Raw genomic sequence first — 16,637 nt, forward strand, 5'->3', positions numbered from 1 at the left:
GTATGACCTGTCCAAAATGTACCTTGCCCCTCACAAAGTGACTGCTGGATGTGGGCACCAGTGACCCTCCTGACCCTGATAATAAAAAGGAGGTAAAATATAATGGATGGATGAAAAAGGCACAGATCTTTACAAATTTATTTAGTGGGTCATGAACATATTTTGGTAACAAAAACACCAACACATGGACACACAGAGACATGAAAAAAAGCACTTCTGCCCACTTTGACTTAAAAAAAAATAAAATAAATCATCTCATTTATAGCATAGATGTAGCCCAATACCTAGAGTTCTAAACATATGTACTGTATATACTAAACCATGATTACATTTACTCACATGTAAAAATTTTTGAAATCATTTAGATGAGGGGCTCTTTCTTATTAAAAGGCTGATTAATCTAATTAAACCGACTGACCCAATTTCAAACTCCAACTTTTTTTTCTATTTTCTTTACACTGAAAATGTCTTGACACTAAAATATAGTTGGGTTCAAACTACATTCACATGAATAGCACATAAATGTCCAGGTGACTAAGTTTTACTGGAGTCTGTTTTAGTTAATTTGTTGGAAGAAATGTTGGGGATAACCTCCCTCTGTAATTACACAGTAACATATGTGAGTCTGATGTGATTCTGGAAATTGTAACATTTTAGATTTGATGAACAAATGAAGAAGTCCACCTCTGTTTAAACTTGCTTGATCTGATGTTTTAGTTAGGATGATTAAAACAAACACCAAAAAAAATAGACTTTTAAAAGATAGATCACACAGCAGAAAAACTACTTACCAACTGAGCTGTGATCCTTGTTGCTGACTTCCCAACAGACTGCACAGTTTCTCAGAAAACTGAAATATTGATCTGGATTTAAATTTGATTTATGTAACTGCTGTACTCTATGCACCTAGAGTTCAACTATGCCCCCCCCCCCCCCCCGTACATCTTTTAATTATAGATCTTTTTGTTTTTTCGATAAGACCTACAGCGTGCTGCAGTCATTTGTATTTGTCAGATGTCTCTGAAGTAAATTATTTTGGAAACTTGAGAAAAACTAACGAATCAGCAAATAAATAAAATAACTACAAACTGCAGAGATATACGTACCCATACCTACCTACAGTCATTTATTGCAGTAAATATCTTCAATTTTAAATGAGCAACTTAGGCCCGTTTGCCATTCTTTATCTTGGCCAAACTAAGCCTTTGCTTTTTGCAGGGATAAGGCATCTTATTTTGGGAATCTGGGTATAGTGTTACCATCTAAATGTTCCCCAAAACCTCCACTTAAGGGCTAGATGACCACTGCTCTCTAAACTCTAAAATAAATTGGTCAGTTTATCTTTGCAAAATAGAGTGGGAGATAAAAGAGGCAGGATCAAGGTGGGAGAATTGGATCAAGCCTCAAGTTCAGTGGAATTATTAAGGAAAATAAGACGGTATTGTGGTCAAACGACAGACTGTGTCTTCATTAAATCTGTGCCATAGCCAGTATCTTTCATCCTGTAATATGGTGTGTTTCTTCACTGGTATTTTAAGGATCTTGTCAGCTGCATGCTAACAGCAGAAGACACAGTGAGAGTTTTCCACACGTTTCTACCTACTACTAATAAGAGCATTGTGTACATTTGAAAAACTTTTAAAATAGTTTTTGATAAATRCATCTCAACAATAATGGCAACCCCAATGTCTAATTTTAATCTTCTYTAGTCTATCTTGAAGTTCTGGTAAGGATTATTACTGGTTCTATTACTACTTRTGAGGTATCTTTGCTTTTTTAGTTGGTTTTTTAATTACGAGATCTTATTTTATTATTTTATGAAGCTGTAGTTTGGTTTTATGGCTCTCCTTAACGACATTGTATTTTTTCTTCTTTTCTTTTCTTTTCTTTATTTTTTCTTAAGTCTCATGTTTTATTCCATGAATGTTATTGAATGTTATGAATCTCACTCTGTTGTGTACGAGTACACTCAGTTTAAATGATGTTTTGTGGTTATTTCTTTTCTTATTTTCTCATGTAAAAAATACAGTCAGCCTCATGTTTACTGACACACTTTTTATSCTTAGAACTGGAGAAACAACCCTCATTGTTTTTTTCACCTCTGTTCTCTTCTTTGCTCTGAGTCTGCTTCTTGTAGATATACCCCTCTGTGTGTATTTTGATGGCTGAACTATTTTGAACAACTTGGGGCTTCAAGTACTAACAGATTATTCTTAATTAAAACCATGGTCTTGATTTTAATGAGGGGTATATCTACATTCTTTAGGCCTGCCCTTTTACAAATAAACAAAATGTTTGTTTTAATAAGCTTTAATGTACAATGTCACACATATTTATGTTTTATTTACCTATTTTTAATTGACACTTCTATGTTATTTTAAACATAATGACATCAAACACTAATTTTTTTACATTAGTCAATATTTCTTTCATAATAACTGTATATTACCCCCACAAACCCCACCCAGACTAAAAACATRAATCTTAGGCTAATTGGTATAAATTGTCCTTAGGTGAGAGCAGGGATAGTTTGTCTCATTTGTCTCTATGTGTGTATGTGATGGGCTTGCGACYTGTCCAGGGTGTACCCCGCCCCTCGCACTGTGACTGCTGGAAATGGGCACCAGTGACCTTGAAAGGAAGAAGCGGGTAAAAGAAAATGGATGGTTGGACATTCTAAATAAAAGTGAAAAATAAAACTACTTTGACAGCAAAAAAATAAAAAGAAAAGAAAGAAAAGAAACAGCAAAAATCGGTTGCTGCTAGACTAAGAATGTTTTGTATTTGCTTTATTCTGTTGATGAAAATGTCAATATGTGGGTTTAAAAGTTATGAAACAATAATGATCCTACAGACTTTTCAGTTTGACAGTTGACATTTACACTGCAGCATTTTTTAATTAAGATGAGTTGAGAGTTCTGGTTGAATTTGAAAAAAAAAATACTGAGGGTAAAACTCAAACAATTTTATGTTACTGTTTATTCACAATATGATCCCTGTGCAAATATAGCATTAAAACACATTTTCATACTCTAGAAATTCTTCATATAATGGGTATTGAGAAATGCACATTGCRAGTGCCACAGGCTCACAGTTAGGGTATTCATAGGAGACTGAAAGGTGGATTCTAAATTTAAAAATATGTGCTCAGCTTTTACTGTTTTTAAAGCCTGCAATCTTTTAAGAAAAGGTTTCCACTAGATTCTGACATCTAGCACTGTGGTATTTATAAGAAAAAACATATTCACCCTTTTGAATGTTTTACCTTTTGCATTGATAATATAAATCACATACAGTGGAACCGATGTAAATGAGGAAAACATAAGGGTGATACTGTCTTATCCACTCTGCTATTTGTTTTTGCACTCGTTAAGATATTTTGGCATCAAATTCATTTTAATGACCATTGCTTACTTTATTCACCTCTTTAATAATCAGACTCAAAACCAAAGTGAGAACTGGTATAATTACAGGGAACCTTTTATCATAACCAATAAAAAGTTACTCAATGAGGAAGTCAGATTTATCTTTTAAATGTTTTAAGTGCAAAAATAGTGAATCAAAAATTCATAGAATAATGAATAAAAATAATAAAAACCAACAAAACAAAACTAATTAATTTAATTCCATCATTGTTTATTTGTATAGGAACAAGTGTCAAGTATTAATAAYACTTTACACTAAAACATTTACAGTATAGGCTAACTTGCAATGCCAGTCCCTAGATAGGTTTTAGCAACATGGAAATGTTAAACGGTTTAACATACAGTTTAATAAGAATAAAACATTACAATGTTAAGACAACTCATAAACTTGAAAACAAATTTATAAACTTGAAAACAAAACATAATATCATTAAAAAAAGGTGGCAGTTATTTATGAAACTCACAAATCTGGTTCTTCACAAAATGCTTCAGTCTTGATGTAAAATGGTTGCAATCAGAAACCAGTTCCAAATCTGTAGTTAGGGAATTCCACATACTAATCCCTCAAGCAGGAGTTATTAAAATAAATTTGGCCTTAAGAATAAAAAAAATGATGACAACGTGAAATCATTATTTTTTACACAGCTATGCTAATTACATAAAAATAAGTAATGTGCAAGAAGGGATTTCATTAAAACTTACCTGTTCAAAGGTTAGGCCACCACCATTAGGCAAGGCGGTGAAGTGTCTTGACTAAGTGCACAAAGACTGAGAAGGATCAAATGGAGGATCAAACTGGCAACTCAAYAGTTACAGAACTCTACTAACCACTTTTCCACAGCCACCCCATGTACTGTAGATTTACAGTATTCATTTTAGCCTACTGTACATCTTTACCACCCGTCTAGTATCTCTGCCACTCATGTAAGTGGAAAGTGGAAAACCCTGCAAAAGTAGCGAGACATTCTGGAGACTCACTTGTGAATGCCTTTTGCCAAATAGTCGCAGGCCAGTAAGATACTTGCTTTAGTTTCAGTGAAAATTACATTCAGTCCACTTTCTCCTGAGACCRCCACATTCTCCTCTCAGCTGGAGGCCGAGCTGCTCTGATCACAGCTGTTAAAAAAAGATAAAATAAAAAAAAAACCTGCATTGAGAGCCACAGTGATGGTATATGACAGCTGCATTTGCTCTATCAGCTCAACTGCTTTAAAGCAAGTGATTTCCTCTTATTCTTTTTATCTTTTTTTGCAGGGCACTTTTGATGAGACATTTCCACACCTTGTGTTTTTCCAAAGAGAATCAGCTGTCGTACAGTGCGCAGCTCCGACCACGCTGCCTCTCTGAGACGCTTTGGCACCAGCTGTACAGGGAGAGAAAGTGAACTTGGGATGTTTGCAAAGTGAAGTTCAGTCAAATTAATCATTCTGTCAGACAATGAGAGCAGAGCACCCCAGGGCTAAAAGGGAGACAAGGCCTTTCAGCAAGAAGAAGAATATGCTGCACTACTGTATGTGTTTTGGGCTTGTTATTCATTTTCACTAAAGCAGTGAGGATGGAGGCAGCGGGGCTAGGTTATGTAGTGGTGCGCTTTCACTTTCCAGATGCCAGCAAATATATCTATCATTCTGGGGAGCCATTTCCCCTAAGAGGGGATAAATGTATGTAGCTGAAGGTGAGGACAATGCAGGAACATCACATTCAGAGACTAATTCATCAAGTTCATAGCCGGTGTCAGGCCTCTGCCAAATGTTGCTTTTTCACAGCATCCCTGTTACTGGGCGCGCACGTGTCTTCAACACTTACACTTTATGTCTAATTTGTGTCTGCATGTGTAACCTCCAAACTGAGAAACACACCTGCTTTTTGCTCCTCAGCTGYAGCGTTATTTTTAACACATTTTTTCCCCCTCAAAAATGCTTAATTTAATTCCGGCCATGACGTGAAACATTGTCTTAAATGTGCAAAATAATTACCAGCTCCTTTTAAGTTTCAGGCCAATGTGATTATGAACTTGTCCAAATCAGTGAACTACACAACTTTTTTAAACTCGATTATTGTGCTAAAGCATAAACAATGTTTAAAAAATTAATTATAACAAACAAAGTCAGTAATTGGATTTATTCCTCCCCAGAACAGTACATTTAGACAGGTGTTACTTTAGTCGACATGTTTTTGTTTCTTCTTATAACACACACATGCTTCTATTAAAATCTGATCAARATTGCATTACATTTAAAAATGATATGAATTAATGCAACTTAACCTAATAATAGAAAAGTGGAAGAGATGAATTAAAACAGTGAGGTAGCAACACATAATGCAGCCCACTACCTATGGGGTACTTCCAGGGAACTATAGGCATGTTTGTCTTGTAAGACCTGGATCGCCCTGGTCCTTTTTATGTTTGCATTGAGCCGAGAGCTGCCTCGATGTGGGTGAGGATTATAAAATTAAAAATGTGCAAATCTTATTTTGTTTTATTTGCAACAAGAATAATGACTCAATGGAAAAGTATCAAAAAATGTACTGAATTATCCAGCAACAATGCTTTTTTATAATTTCAGAAGAAAAAAGTACTTAATATTAGTTTCTTAATTTCTTCATCATCAGTGATTTTTTTTAGGTAAAGAGGAAATAGGAAAAGAGGGAAAACAAAGAGGAAATACTTTATAATTAGAAAGATTGAAATAGAGATTAGAAATATTGAATCAAATATACACCAAGCAACATGATGTATAAGACTAGAGGGCAAGATGACAGAGGGCGGTTAGCTAATCGAAGCTAACTCGTTGTTGCTTGGGAGCTTGCTATAGCTGTTGTATTAAAAAAAAGTCAGCTTTATTTGGCAAACACTTCATGTAAATTTAATTGTATCTGCATGACGTGACTATCCCCATCAGTGAGCCAATTAATGGGCAACTGTAGCTGACATCAAATCTGGCCAGGCAGGTTGGCTCTAATAGAAACTCAGCTCTCAGGATTCCAGAAATAGAGGAGGAACCCAGCTATACGGGCCAATGCAAACATCCCGATTTTGAACCCAGACCACACCAGGCCAACCTATGCAAAAAGGCATATGTTTGTTGCCAACTTCTCAGCTAATGAGAAAGAGTTTTATGCTACTCCTTTAAAATGTTTAAATCCTTGGTGGTACTGAATAGAGGGCTTCATAAACTGTTTAACAAAGCAATACAACTTCCTGCTGTTTGTTAAGTAGAATTCAGAAGGAGGAAACATAAATATACACAMAGAAAGGTAATTACTCATGAAGTAAATAAACATGCTTAATTCTTTGTGTAGTTATGCTTTATTGTCATTATGCATTGTTGTCACAAAGTCTCAAGCTGAGCCACACTGCCGTACCAAAGCACGGCGTTGATGAACTGCTGCTGTTTAGACAACTAAACATGCTTTATATGGTTTCCCAAAAAATGCCTACATGCTATGCAGGCACACCAAATAATGGCAACTATAAATGAAAATAATGATATCAAACAAATAAATAAATAAATTATGCTTCCTGCTGACAGCTGGTCAGTACTTAATTAAATAATAACATATTAACAACAATGGTTTCCAAACTMTTTGTATTTGGTGCCACAAATCAAGCAAAGGGTGAAATAAAGAGTTGGGATGCAAAATAGTATTTAAAAACTTGACTTTTCTATTTTGATGTATCTTAAGTGTTTTTATTTATTTATTGCTCCATTTATATATTTCTGATTTTACTTCTAATTATGTCAGTTTCGGTCCTCCATATAAKTCAACCGAATAAGAGTATTTTATAAGACTGTTTCTATAACTAGCTATTTATTTTCACTTTCAAATCTATTACTATGATCCTCGCATTTGCAAAAATACAGATTTTTGTCGCACACGTATCCAAAGAAACAGCAGCTCCTTTTATAAACTAAATGTACTCAATGCAATATTGAAGGTTTGAGATAATTTCTCATTAGACGTCAAAATTTTAYTTTATTTTTTCTGGATACCTTTTTTCTTGTTGTGTTTTTATAGCACTTTATTTTCCCCTTACTTATGTTTACCTGATTACAGTCTGAGTCCCTGTAAAGAAATAAACATTTTATCCCCGGAGAGATGATCATTTGCTGTGATCTCCCACCAGTCTCAGATCCGACATGTGCAGTCCATCCTTCTTCTTTGTGTTGGAAACTGACACATCTTCATTGTTGAGACATGCATGCATCGTGGGAGATGGCAGACCTTTTTTTTTTCTTTATTCATCGTCCTCTCCTCCCCTCTCACCTTTTCATATAGAATATGTACCTTTGCAGCTCGTTCCTTTTTGTTGCGCCTCATGCATTGATTTATCACACTCAAACAAACCCAGCRAAATCTCACAAATGCATACACAAACACACAGTTTCTTATCTGTCCCTTGCCTCCATCTCTTTTTTTCTTTCTTTTCTTCTCCTTTCCTCTCTTCCGTGTCTGTGGTTGCAGGATACCTGTCTCTGCCACCAGCATGATTCAGATACCTTCTGGATGTGGTTGTGAACACTGTGGGGGCAGTCACAGTGATATATGGCCATAATCCCACTGCTGCAGCATGACACTGCTGTCAGTTGCCATGGGAGACAAYATGATTTATACTCGGCAGCTCTGCCTATGGTTTTGATAAAAGTGATGTTAAGGGGTCCCGTTTCTGCATCATTGTGYAAAGCCGGGAGAGCCCTGCCACAAAAAAAATTATATATATATATAGATAAAAATCTCCATTTTCAAAATGTTAAATAAAAAATGTTAACATAGTTAGCTAGCCTTAAAAAAAGATAGTGTTTTAGTTGTAATGATGGGCAGTAATTGCACAATGTCTTTAAACAACTCGTTTAAGAAACGGGTAGATTAATCTACTCCTAAAAGCATCTGGATTTGCCTTTTTGTCATGAATGATTAATGTTTCCCCTTTTCTCATGAGTGCCACTGCAAGTTGCACTTCATCTATTGGCTTTGATTTTGCTGAATACATTGAGAGGTCGCCGATCATCGCAGCACGTAGTATGCATAAAGTTTGCGAGACAGAGCAGTGCATCAGAATGAAAAACACTTGTACACGGGTGACTACTTCAGGCAGAAGGGATGGGCACTATCGATTTCAGCAAGGAAAAGATTGCTAAATGAGACCAAATCAATATGGGTAATATACTAGGCTGTGAAGGAACACTGGGTAAAAGCTACACTTTAAAAATATGAGTGCTGTTCTATGTGGCTGCTCTGAGGTGTTTATGTCTTGTTATACATTTTCCAGAATGGAAACATGGAGTCCTAATTTATAAGTCTGTACTGAAAACAATTTATAAGATTTACATCAACTATCAAGATTGAATGCATAGTCTTGGAAAGAAATGCAACATATGTGGCACATTAAAACAAGGCAGAACTCGACTCCAAAGCATCGACTGGTTTGCCTCTCCCTGCCCTAGACTCTTCTGCATTTAAAACACTGAGCATCACTTTACTTGACCTTCTTATTTGACCTTTGACTCCAAAACGTTTCCAGACCACCACTGGACTAAGAACAATTAACATGCTGATTTGGACCGAAATCACTTGCTCCGTTCAGGAGACACAGTGCACACAAGACAGTGTGGCAGATGGAATTTTGCACCCACTTACGCATATAAGGATAACCAAAGAACAGWATGCCTCTGAGTGGAGGCATAAAAAAGGTAATGGGGATATGTATCTAGTAGAAGTGTAAATCACCAGCCTTGTCACATTATGTTTCACATTGTACTGATTTGTTTAGATGATGATRCWATGTTTCTCAATACCACAAAGGTTGTCATGATAAGATTTTGATTCAATTCAATTCAATCTGTGATCAGTATGATGCAACATATTAAGTCCAAATAACACTATTTTCATGGTTTGGGTTTTAACTTGTGTTTTCTGCCAGAGTTTCCTCTCCATTTATGTGTGTCCAGCTGATTCCCGATTAGCCTACCTGCCCTTAAGTAGCACTTTCAGTGTGCTCTTTCTGTTTGTGTCTCATTGTGTTTGCACCTCTTGTCRTGTGTCAGGCCAGCCTCTTAAGTTTTTTTTCATTTATTATTTTATTTTATTTTTATTTTTTACCTGGTATCTATAACCTGAGTCCTCATTTCTTCAAGGACCACATYCTGGCATCTATCATTAAAGTGACTGTGTTAGATGACCCAATGATATTGGTACACATTAGGCTTTTGATGATGATATGGATCAATGTTTTTGCTTTGCCTTGATGTARATAAATCATTAAGAATTCATTATATATAATCTGTTTCCCAGAGCAACAGAAGTTTTAACAATGAAAACTATACATCAACAGCAATGTGATATTTCTGTCTTATGCATTTTTTGCTGGAGATTTTATTCTGTATATCATTTATTTTGCCTTAATTATTTGCTAAGAGAGGTTTGTACTGCTGGTTGTTTGTTGCTGGATGCTCTACAGTGGTCACATCTCATCAGTAAAAGTAGTTATATGTTGTTTTATTCAAAACAAGWACTGTTTTGTAAAGGGCAGGTTTATGTTTTAATTAAATTTGTTTTCTTTGTATGGGGTTAGGGTTAGAGGAAATCTTTAGAGCAAAAAAGGAAATTTAAAGTGAACAAAATGGGATTATTCTCAGTTTAAATCCATCAACAGAGAGTTGATTGTTTACATCTGAATCCTTTGTAGAATTAAGATCTTCACATTTTTCAACATCCATACCTAAACAGAAAGAATGTAAAGGTTGACTACAATGGAAGAATTGGACATTTATTTGGTGATGATGAAAGCTGTATGACTGCATTACGTGTTCATGTGGGAGGTTTGCCTTTCTTTTCGTCTAACATTGCAGACCTTCAGCCTGTCCTCTTCTTTCCTCTATCTCTTTTCAAATAGGCTTTACATTATTGTTGCYACATCCTGAGTTTATAGTTTTTGGTGGAGGACAGGCGGCTGATGGGTTTCACCTTTGATCCAACACCGCAGGCACTCCGTGCTCCTGTCTGTTATTGTCTAATGTAGTATTTAGATTTGTTACATTTTGCTTCTTGGTTCTTCGGGTAAAGTAAACAAGAATGAAATGTAGGGCCAACCTTTGATCTGACACTGAAGTCTGCAATCTCACCCACTACTGAGGAGTAAATAAAACATTAATGGGGAGTTGAGTGTTTTCTGGAGGGATTTACACATGGGGAATAACACTACCTTAAACTCTGCTACATTATAGCTCCAGGGGACAGCATTCATGTTAATAAGCTATCTTTTCTGTATGCTCCCGTAGGTATGGTGAACTACAGTGAAGTTTCTGGCTATCCCCTCGTTCAACACTGGAGTCTTCGCTCTGTGTTGTACCACGTAAAGCTCAACCAGTGGGTCCTGTCTCAAGGTAAATGACTCTATCCTTATCAAATATGAACAGAAACTATGTCATTACTGTTTCATTATGCTGAGGAGAACTTTGCTCCAGACTTTGGGGAGAAAAAAAGAAAAAGAAAACACCCAAACAATTATTTATCACATTGTAGTTAACATGACATGTCAAGGTTAGCTGCTCATCGTAACAGCTTGGGTGCTTAATTTTAATTTGTGATCGGTTTTGTAATTAGTTGGCAGGCTGACATTTTTTTTATTTATTTATTCATTTTTATCAGACTTGGCAAGCATTGTGGCACCTGACAATTTGAATATTTTTCCACATCTATGGTCTTCAATAAGAATTGCTAAAACTGGATAAGTTTGTGAACCAAACAGCAATACATTAAGACATTTATAGAAAAATGTTATGAAAAAATAATTATTGTTATTGTTTTGCACTTTTGGCATTTTGTGTTATGATTTGGGYTTGGTTGATTAGAACCCCATATGCAGGACTGAGTGAAGGTGGCAAAATTGTATTTATTAAACAAAAACAAAGTGCTGACGTGGCAGCAAACTAAATACAAAGACTTGAGCTTGTGCTTTAACATGAACATGAACATGAACATGAACATGAACATGAAACAGAAAACAAAGACCTGAAAAACACTGCAGACACTGAACAGAATATGAAGGGAAACTAAAGAGTAGAAACAAGAAACACCTGGGGAAGAAACATGAGAATCAGGTGAGAGTGGGTGGGGCTGGAGCAAAGGCAGACAGGATGAAGAAAACAGAGGAGGAAAAGACAGAAAACTTAGAATAAATCATAATCACAGACACCAGTCATGACATTTTGGATATCTTACATTTTTATATGTATACTGTATTATAACAATTCTCTTTATAGTTATAAATGTTTTAGGATTTTATCTTGTCAGTTACACATTAATAAAAAAAATAAAATAAAAGAGAAGCACCTGGAATGGTTTTACTTAAACATAATTTTGTACATAAGTAGACCACTGATGGGTGTTAAAGTGCACTCAAAAAACACATGTAGTGGATTTACTTAAAAAATAAATGTCAWCTGGTTCCACTCAGCTGAASTGAGTAAAGGTAACATGTTTACTTTACATTTTTACATTTACTYAAAGTTTAGCTTKTTTGGTTRATYGTCTAATRKAGTATTTRGATTTGTTAGATTTTGCTCTTTTCTTTGTAAAGGTTTAGAGTTAGAGGAAATCTTTAGAACAGCTGAGTAGAACCAGTTGACATTCCTTTTAAAATAAAATCCACTACATCTGTTTTTTGTTTTTTTTTTAAGTGTGAAAAGACTTTCAATGTGCTGCAGTGTCTAGAGCACATTATTCAGCATGTGGGGCTGTACAGATGTCAAAATGACCTAGTGTTGGAACCAGTGGATATGTGATGGCACCCACTCATGTTCTGGTCTCCTATGCCAGACCACCAAGGAAGGATATTTGAAGTGAGTGCCAAGCATTACAGAACCCTATAGCATCTGTGCCTGCCAACCAGACACAGGTACCAAACTCTCAGCCAGACTACAGGATTGACAATCTCATGCAGACAGCCATCAAGACCAGAGCAGAGACGGTTGTGTTTGGAGTGGTGCTGGGAATCATGGACTGATGATGAGTGGCATGTTCAGCAATGAATTTCAGTTTGGAATTTGCATGCAAGACTTTCATGTGCAAGTATGGTAACACAGAGATAAAAAAGACTGATGAGACACGCCGGTGTTACTCCTGTCCTCGTGTCTTACCCCTTCAGAGACATCATTGTGATACAATATTAGAAAAACACAACGCTTGTCCACACAAGAAATGCCTTTTTATGGATTGCCCACTTCATGTTGAAGTCCTCCCAAGGCTAGTCACTTTTACCAAGCTTTTTTAGTTGAACATGTGTGGGATCAGCTAAAATGTTCACTTTAACCCAGTCTGATCTGTTGGATCTCAAGGACCAGTTCCAACAGCTTTGAGCTGACTTGGGTGTACTCTCCACTAACATGGAAGCAGCTTTGCATCTTTGCTGATCTGGCATTTGAAGTGACATTAGCATTGCACMATGGTCCAACATGTGCAGTTTTATTTAATTTCTATCACTTTGTCAGGGTGCGTAATTTAGGGTTCCCATGGGTCCTTGAAATCCTTGAAAGTTTGTGAATTTGAAAAAAATATTTCAAGGCCCTGGAAAGTTTGTGAAAACAGCCAAAAATTACGCTTGTCATTGAAAGTCCTTGAATGTTTTTTGGGGATTGAAATGCTCTATTCACATGACTGATCTTCATAATCCTTTTAAAAATAAATTATGACATTAAATTAAAATAAAAACTTACATTTGTTGCAGTGGATAACTCAGGATTACGGTAAACTGACATCATGTTGTTCAGTTTTTCATTGAATTCACACAATATTAAGCTTGTTTATTGGTAACGTTCTGCGGAAGCAGTAAGTAATTGCCGTTGCGCGTGGTTCTTTAATTTGAAGAAATTGGTACTGGAAAGTCCTTGAAAGGTCCTTGAATTTGATGTTGACTAAGATGTGGGAACCCTGATAATGGTTTTGTTCATTTGTTAGTAAGTGTAGTTTTTCATGTTCTTATGAAAAAAAAATCAGTTGATTTATAGTTGGTTGTGAAATCGAAGTGTTTCTGTGGAAGTATCTTAGCTGATGGAATTTTAATTCTTGAACAATATACAAACATCTGGAAATTRCATGCGAACAAAAATGGTCTTTAAATGTTAGCAGCATGCACTACAGGGCAATTGTTTTTGTAAAACTGAGTTAAAGCTTTCAAGATGGTCTCAAGCCCTTGTTCAGTCAGACTATGCTGTGCTGCTTTTCAGCTGTAGTGCTTGCAGAAAACTCTGAAAGGCAATAAAAATGTGAAGGTCAACTTTGTTTTAACTGTAAATTAGATACTGTACATTTTCACTGGGAAAGGGTGCAAACCAACAGAAGCTCATCAATCACAATGAAACAACAGATTTGAATCATTATCTGCTGACTATTGCATCAACAACTCACCTCTGATTTTATGCATAATAACATTAAATAACTTCATATCTGATACTGCACAGAGGCRAAAACAAAAAGTATTCCAGCAAAACTAAAATGCATAAACATGTTTTTTTTCTCTCAGGAAGGTGGTGCTGAAAGGTAAATATATTCACTAGTTTACATTAAAAGTACCACTTTTATGATGCGCCCAAACTCAGAGCTCAGTAATAGGGTTCTACAGTTTAAAAGTAAGGTTATTGCCTCGCAGGAGAAGCAAATGAAAACACACAACAGTCTGCCTGGGGGAATGGGTGCTTCAAACAGCTTTATGCACTGTATAATGGAAGAGCGATGTGGAAGTGTCAGAATAGGATGAGTGATGATTAAAGTAGGACGCAATCTGCCATCTCCTGTGTCAAAAACAAATTCATGCTGAAAGAGTTTGATAGATCTCTTGTCATTACTGACATTCAAGCTAGTTTCCACAGAACCTAGCTATATACTGCATTTACTGCAAACACTGAACTTTCTTCTTTTATTCAATTTCTTTGTCCAGTTTCAGCCACTTTGATAAGCTAAATGTGTAGCATTAAGCACAAACTATCTACTTTTAACACATAACACATGGAAAAGGTCACATGGGTCTGGCAACTCTAATTTGCATACAGGTAATGCTACAGGTTTTTAATTGGCAAACTTAGCTCAGATACTGCATTGGTAACTGTCTCCATGTAAGTTGATGACTAAAAGGCAGACACACATTGACAGGAGGTGTGTTAAGAAAGTTCTTAACTTTGTGTATTTGTAAATAACTTTACAAATTTATATAGGAAAATTGGATGCCGTGACAAGATGTTCATAATTAAAAATAAAAAAAATCCACAATAGTAAAAAAGATGCAAGACGGGAACAAAAATTGACATTAGGAACAAATTAAAACAAAACAAACTGAGACAGAATTTTGCCAAAAACTACATTTACTCTTAGAGGTAGTGAGTAACAAAGGGCTGTATGAGATTTAGTAACTTCAGGCTTCAGGCCTAACCTGACATGAGCAACCCTGAAAGTGACATGCTACAAAACCCTCCATCCATCCATCCATCCATCCATCCATCCATCCATCCATCCATTTTCTGCCGCTCATCCGGGGTCGGGTCGCGGGGGCAGCAGCCTAAGTAGAGAGACCCAGACTTCCCTCTCCCCAACCACTTGGACCAGCTCGTCTGGKGGGAATCCCAAGGTGTTCCCAGGCCAGCCAAGGAACATAGTCCCTCCAGCTTGTCCTTGGCCTTCCCCTGGGCCTCCTCCCAGTGGGACGTGCCCGGAACACCTCACCAGGGAGGCGTCCAGGAGGCATCCTAACCAGATGCTCGAGCCACCCCAACTGACTCCTCTCGATGTGGAGGAGCAGCGTCTCTACTCTGAGTCCCTCCTGGGTGACTGAGCTTCTCACCCTGCCTCTAAGGGAGAGCCCAGACACCCTGCGAAGGAAACTTCTCATTTTAAATAACAAACTACCTATTATGTAAAAAAAATCTACCAGCATGTGTATGGCCCTGAAATGACCACACATGTTTTTGCGATTTCCATGGGTGTGTATTAACAACACAGTTGACTCTTCACTGAGTTACAGTGGGATATAAAAACCATGGATTTTAGCATAAATTTGTTGCAAAGTTGTGGTCGTTTAATCACTGGAGTAGTAACGCAACATGATCCTGGCTGTGGGACAGTGGTGGACAGGGTGATATTATATCCATAACACTCACACACCAGCATATGGTTTGGCTGTCAAAAATTTGAGATGGGACTTGTCACAATAACTCAGTGTCTTGGATACAACCACAACAGCAACACATTCATGGACATAATTTAACATATCCTTGAAACCCATAGCTGCATTTTGACTTGGTCTCAGTAACTTGTACCAGGGCAGCCATCTAGAAAGAAAAGAATGTGAAAATATCAATGAAAATTAATTTTTGAAGAGTATTAAGATATAAGATGTAAGAGTTGAAGTCAAAATCAGCTTTGGGCTGAAGGATGTTTTCAAAATTTGTAGAGGTCCAGCCATGTTCTTGTATTGTTCTTAAACTGTTCAGGTTGGTAGCCTAAATAATAAACCAAAAAAAAAAAAAAAAAAAGAGATCTCAGTTAAATGTTTATTTTCCGATCTAAATACTCAATTTCACTTTGAGCCTGTCTGTGGCTCTAGGTCTAAAACACAAAATGGCCGAGCATCATGTGTTCCAGCTATGTTTATAGAAACTCTGGTCATACCTCCTGGGGGTAGTCCCTCTTGTGACAGCATTGGAATGCCAGAAATGCCTAAATATGTTTATTCTGCTGGAGCCTTTCTGTATGGAGTTTGCATGTTCTTCCTGTGCATTTGTGGGTTTTCTCCCGGTGCTCCAGCTTAATCTCACATCCATTGAGAAAGGAGGCCTTACACAAACTAACACAAAGTTTGTTAGTGCTAACACCAAAGTTTTTTAACTCTGGATATCTGTATATTATATGTTGGTGTAGATTATCTGTCATTCAAGGCATTGTAAATCCAAATAAAGTTAACAAACAAAACAACTGAAACACATCAGAAAAGCTCTCCAAACATCAATATCCTAACTGGGCTTTTGCCAAGCCACTGAGGAAATAAAATTAAAAAAAAAAACCACAGAACAGAACAGGGAGAATAACAAACTCACAAACATTGTCATCCTATATGTTGCTGGAGTATCTGAGAAACTCAGAAGGGTTTACTCCCATCACAAAATCACAGTACATTTCAAACCTGGCAGGACTGTCAGATCGAAGCCGGTCCACCCTTGGGGG

At 36.6% G+C, this 16,637-nt stretch overlaps 1 protein-coding gene across 4 annotated transcripts in view; it reads left to right on the forward strand.

Moving 5' to 3' along the window:
- The window catches only part of astn1 (astrotactin 1), a gene marked incomplete in the record, with an annotated part of 409,914 nt that overhangs the window by 216,590 nt on the left and 176,687 nt on the right, over positions 1 to 16,637 (forward strand). For all 4 annotated transcript variants that reach the window (XM_014004448.1, XM_014004449.1, XM_014004450.1 and 1 more), the window contains 1 exon segment: positions 10,706 to 10,810. In XM_014004448.1, coding sequence (XP_013859902.1) covers positions 10,706 to 10,810 — 105 coding nt within the window.

This window comes from Austrofundulus limnaeus, unplaced genomic scaffold (assembly GCF_001266775.1).
Source record: "Austrofundulus limnaeus strain Quisiro unplaced genomic scaffold, Austrofundulus_limnaeus-1.0 Scaffold24, whole genome shotgun sequence".
NCBI classification, from domain to species: Eukaryota; Metazoa; Chordata; class Actinopteri; order Cyprinodontiformes; family Rivulidae; genus Austrofundulus; species Austrofundulus limnaeus.